This window comes from Bolinopsis microptera, chromosome 10, assembly GCF_026151205.1.
Source record: "Bolinopsis microptera isolate Bmic1 chromosome 10, MBARI_Bmic_1.0, whole genome shotgun sequence".
Taxonomy (NCBI): Eukaryota; Metazoa; Ctenophora; class Tentaculata; order Lobata; family Bolinopsidae; genus Bolinopsis; species Bolinopsis microptera.
The window spans coordinates 9,440,684-9,446,708 of record NC_087081.1 but is presented as its reverse complement, the minus strand read 5'-3'; the positions used below and the strand labels follow the sequence as shown (position 1 = coordinate 9,446,708).

General features: G+C 35.5%; 1 protein-coding gene across 1 annotated transcript; it reads left to right on the top strand.

Moving 5' to 3' along the window:
• The first annotated feature begins 3,646 nt into the window (after positions 1-3,646).
• On the top strand, positions 3,647-5,038 carry LOC134821598 (uncharacterized). The gene has a single exon (XM_063832299.1). It carries the CDS (start codon positions 3,647-3,649, stop codon positions 5,036-5,038), a length of 1,392 nt encoding a protein of 463 aa, XP_063688369.1.
• Positions 5,039-6,025: the final 987 nt, after the last annotated feature.

The following is a 6,025-nucleotide window of genomic DNA, read 5'->3' as shown; positions in this document are numbered from 1 at the left end:
CTATATCGATATTTTTCTTATTTCAAGCTTTCATATATTTTTCTAGCTTTCATATTTCATGTCTTTTCCCTCATAGGAGATATTGTGGTCTTTTGTAAAGGTAACTGTAATACATTGATGTAAAGTTTATTTGAATTTTGAAATTAAAAATGACATGAAGTACTGAATTACAGACTGATTAAACTTAGAAAGTTTACTTCACCTCAATGTATATTGTATAACCCTGCGACGTATGGTTTGATTTAGGGCTGAGATTTTATAAGCTTAAACTCGGGAGTATAATAAGTTGGGAGTCAAATAACTATGTCGAGGAAAAAGAAGTCGTAGGGGTATGGAAAGTAACTTGATAAAACACGCTTTGTGAAAATATCAATATCGCTCATTAATTCCGCAGGTTCTGCAAAGATATCAAGGCTATGATAGGATATGAACCGAATATCTACTTCAATGCCTGCTGGCTGGTGATATGTCATCTCGTTATAGCAGTCCTGATACTTTCAGGATTGGTCTGTCCATCATTGAGGGGTATCCACTGTATGATAAGTTTGTCGGGTGTGACAACAGCACCTTGGAAGCCCAGGTTAATTGATAAATTATTTGTCATCTTCTGATGGGGAAAATATAATTGACATTGATATAAAATGGTTTGACAGTATCACTATTTGATGCCGGTATTTAAATCCCTAGGAAAGGGCTTCATCAACATTATAATGCTATCAGTAAAGAGAAGTAATAATGATATTCTTAACAATTCAGGGTCTTCCTTTGGAGGCGAACCCGACGTGGGTAGTGAAGGATCAGTATCCTGGAGTCTTCGTCTTCATCATCGTCCTGTTAAATGCTTTTTAAGTTTCTCTTTCTTCACCATCGTCCTGTTAAATGCTTTGTAAGTTTCTATTTCTTCATCAACGTCCTGTTAAATGCTTTGTAAGTTTCTATTTCTTCATCAACGTCCTGTTAGATGCTTTGTTAGTTTACATTTCTTCATCATCGTCCTGTTAAATGCTTTGTAAGTTTATCTTTCTTCATCAACGTCCTCTTAAATCCTCTATAATTTTCTCCTTGCTAAAACCCAATATTTTCAGTTCGTGTTTCATGATTCCCGGTTACATGATCTTCTACTACAAAGAGAAGATTGTCTCCCTCTGGAGAAGTAAATTTTAATGAAGCTCTGTGATAGCACTATGATGTCTACACTCTACTTCTTATTTAGTGACTTTATTAATATATGATAATGCGAAGTTCCTTATATGCAGCTCTTCGTTATGAAACTTAATCAATAATTATGCTGTTACCAAACATTTTTAGGATCATTTTCAGATGTTACTGTTGACTATTAGTATAAGTGTTACTTATCAGTATTTGTGACCTTAGGATGCTGTTAAAAATGAAAAACGAAAAACAGCTATATTTTCTTGTGGAATTGGAGCTGATAAATCACTTACAGATGTCTATAATCTACATTTATTAACATTAATAAATGGACTTGTTGATGATCAGCTAGGACTAATGGTGAAAATTTAAATTCATCTAGACATTTTAAATGAATTTCCACCCCCAATCTCTTCGATTTCAACATAACACCGTGATTTAAATTCGAGTATTTACGACACAAATTAATTTAGCAGTGGTGGAATTGCTACTCATGTTCTTCTCTTAAGTAAAGTGTAAAGTAAATGTAATCCGAAACTTAGATGTTACATTATACAGTCAGATGTAACATTACAGTCAGATGTAACATTGCAGTCAGATTTATCTATTGAGAATTTGCACACAAATCTAAAAAATAAAAACAGGCCTCAATAAATTTCGGTCTACTCTGCGATAAAATTGATTTTTAAGTCAACTTTTTCAAAGATCATCATAAATGCATTTTGTTACGTCTTGGTTGTAAAAAAAATCGGAATATATTGCCACCTCCTGCCTGCAATGAAACTGTTCATAGAGTAGTTCGAATTCAAAGGCTAGTATTTTGTGTGGATTTTAGGATCTCGCAGTTCCCAGTTCTTTTTGCCTGGGGATATTTATCCTTAACATTTTTATGGCACCACTTTCTGTTGAATTTTCCGTTTCTGTATTTGTAGCAACATCTTGTCAGATAATATTCTTTAAATTGTTGACCATCACTACAATTAAATTTAAAATTGACTATCTGCCTACAATGATTGCAGTACATGTATCGTTAATTTATGAAGTAATAGACAGTAGACTTCATCATTAATTGTTTTTATTCGTACATTTTTGAAGATAATTTAATTTCACGAAGCTGAAAATAAGGGTGTTTAACTTTGTATAGAACGGGAGCAGGAATTAAGCTGAATCATTTGGTAGAAACTTGTAGTGTGGAAATTATCAGGTTAACTTTAAAAATGTTGGCGTAACTCCCTATATACACGAATTATAATCGCTTAGACTTAATTTCATTCTTCATCGTATCAAAAAATTGCTGAAATATTGTTATTTATAAACTAAACCAAACGTGTTAAAATTAAAATGGATCAGAGTGAATTGCGAACCCTTAATAAAATTAAAAAGAGCTGGTCTCACCTGATATTATAATATTACCAGTGTTAAATACTCCCTTACATTTACCACCTCACATTTCACTTTTTGATAGCCTTCAGGAAGCAGACATTTTTTAAAACGTCATTTTTCTCAGATACGTTGTATTTATTTTTATAGTCTGTAGCCTTCAGGTACTTTAACACTATGCGGATTATTCGGGAAAGGGAGAAAGGCCATGGTACAAATAGGTACAATGCAATGAAGTTGAATAAAAATAATTAAAATGAATAAGTGAGCCCTATTTTATCTCCCAATCCTAGTCACACCTTTAAAGATCTCGCCTGGTGTGACCAGTCACTTGTAAACATGAGCATGAGTTGCAGACAAAGAGTGCAGCATTTTCTTATCTTATAATTTAATACACACATCTTTAAAGCACGGCCCTTAATAAGATTTAAGACAGGTCACATACCAGTAGACTTCAACAGACTTTTTGATTGGATGAAATGAAGATCAAATCAAAATGGTTAGATACCTTGCGCCTAAAACCTGCACACATGATGACAATGAATTATTCAAGTAACATGAACCCAGTAATATTCTAAAAACGTCGTCAAAGTTCGATTGCACAATTGGATCTACAAATTTGTCAGTTGTCTTGTGACTTTTGTTAGGCCTTACAGCGGAACAAAGAATTCCGGACTGCCTGCAGCCTTTTCTAGATCATGTTTCTTCTGGATTTAAAATCCAGAATTCAATTTTTGAGACAAGTGACGATAGCATACGTGTTTTGAGAATTCAATTTGGAAAGATTTTTTGTCAAAAAAATATTGATTATTTCGGTGTTATCAAAGAAATTGTTGGTTTGGAGTTCAAATTTTCATTGTTTCTCAAATTACCCTAGGAATTTTCAATTTATTGTAAATTCGATCATAACCTAATAAATATCGATGACCCCTTTAACATTTTGATAACATTTCTTTCAAATGTTTGCAACTCCCGCTCTATGATTGTTTCTATTTTTGCATTTTAGGGACAAAAACTTTTAAAATTAGACAAATATTATTATTAAGCACTTCAATTTTGTAGATATGAATACTCATGATAACACATAACCTTAAGCTGTATAACTGTTAGAAGGATGGGTGAACCCTGCAGCCACGAAACTAAAGAAAAGATAGATGACCCCGATACATCAGCCGAAGCACCCCCTCCTAAATGGGATATAAAGAGTTATTCTCCAAACAAGAAAAGGATCCTATTTGGTGCAATGTGTATCTTCCATATCTTTACCTTTGTCTTCTTTAATCTGCCCTACTCCTACTTGCCGGTCTATAATGAGAATAGAGAAATTTCAACCTACTGGACAGGATTGATTCTTGGGGCAGCTTCTTTTGGACTGATGCTATCCTGTGTTTTTATTGCCCCGATCGTAATTACCAAGTTTTCAACCAGATTCGTCCTTTCGGGCTGTTTTAGTGGCCTTGCAACTTCTGTTTTCCTTTTTGCTATGCTTGATTTCATCAAAAATTCGAGTGCCTATGAAACTTTTGCCTTAATAGTTCGATTTATAGCAGGAATTTTCGGCGGTATAATCAACGTCGCAACATTTGCAGCATATGTTGCAATATATCCTGAATATGTCGCCACTGTCACATCGATAGGTGAGGCTGTTCTCAATGGAGCAGTGGCTTTTGGACCCTTTTTAGGCGGGGTCCTCTACGATGCTAGTGGTTACATTGCTGCTGCTATGGTTCCAGGTTCTCTAATACTCATAAGTGCTGTCCCAGCCTTCTTTCTACCAAGTCTAAACAGCAAAAAGAGGCGTACAGGCGAAGACCCTTCAAGCTTGAAGACTATCTTGGATCCCTGGGTGCTCTTTCCATTGTGGCACCTTGCCTCATCTCAAATCCTCATCACCTACCACATGCCTTTGCTTTCCACCTATGTAAAAGAGGCATTCGATGCGGGAGTGGTTTGGTCTGGGACCGCACTTTTGGTCAGCACTGCAGTAATTTGTGTCTCTTCTCCCTTCCTAGGTCTTCTCATCGACAAGTTTGGTCCGTGTAAGATGATGATTGCGTCCAGTATGTCCTTGCCATTGGTGTACGTGTTTGTGGGCCCTCTCCCTCTACTCAGATTCGTCACCCCCTCCAGAACACAGCTACTTCTTTCTCTTGCCTTCTTGGGGTTAGCAGTTCCAATGGCTTGCATCTCAGCGCTGCCGGTTATGTTTCAAGTTTACCAATCTAGGAATCAAGGTAAGCTGCCGATCCTGGTTATCAATACATTGGTTTCCCTCTACTGTGCGGCGTATCCTCTCGGTATCTTCATTGGGACAATAACGTCCGGATTCATCGAACCATACGCTTCCTTTGGCTGGTCTACAGGTACCCTCGGCTTGATTTACATAGCGCAATCACTGCTTTGTATCGCCTACTGCATCAATGTCATGCGATCATCATCAAAGAACGCAGACGTGGAACAGGAAGGATATGTAATGGACAACCCTGTTGCTGATTCTAATATGTGACAATTGTAAAAACTGTCGCAGAAGATGAGTGTCAATGGTTTGTCTTGGTGAGAATTTTAATTTAATTTACAGCGGCTCCATAATTCAAAATTTGTAATTTAACTATTTAGAAAGTCGAACTCTTGAGAAACTTAGAAATATATCCCAAATTGAAAATACGATCCACGACCTATTTTTATGGCTGCATGTAATAGTATTAGTATTACAAATACTTTATTTTTACGACGTAATGATAATGTTATGATGTATTTTACTGAGACGTTGCGACTATGAATAACATTAATACATGATTATTAATCACATATTTTTGTTTTCCTGAGAACCGGTTGTGCCAAATGCATTTTCAGTTTAAACTAGAATTTGATAACAACATACCGTCTCCGTCCACGTCATCATGATCGGGGACATTATCAATTACGTCGCCACTGTTACGTGCAGGGGTGTAAGAGGACGACGAAGGATATGTAATGGACAACCCTGTTGCTGATTCTAATATGTGACAATTGTAAAAACTGTCGCAGAAGATTAGTGTCAATGTTTTGTCATGGTGAGAATTTTAATTTTCATAACAGCTTCTAAATATTTAATTGTTATACTCTTTAAACTATTGATTCTAGTCTTCTATATATTTATTATCTATATATGATTTTGAGTTTATACCTACATGATTCTTGGATAGTATCATGTGAAGTCACAGCTACAATTAGTTTCACTTTCTATCTTCAGTTATTTTCACTTTTCTTCTTCAGTAAGTTTGACCTTAAATTGCTATTTTCAGTGAGATGGCAGTTCATTGTGGTTTCATCATTGATGAAGGCTACACAGTTTATATCATTTGGTCACAAATTAATATTTGGGTTAGAAATTAATGAGAAACTGTCTTATGATTGTATCAATCAACTAATTGTATCACACAAAACAGCATTTACACAATGGAATGAGATAAAACTACGAAATAGCCTCAATATGTTATCAGATTGTTCTAGT

What these genes read in the sequence shown, in the direction of transcription:
- LOC134821598 (XM_063832299.1), top strand. Translation starts at nt 3,647, where the DNA reads ATGGGTGAACCCTGCAGCCACGAAACTAAAGAAAAGATAGATGACCCC.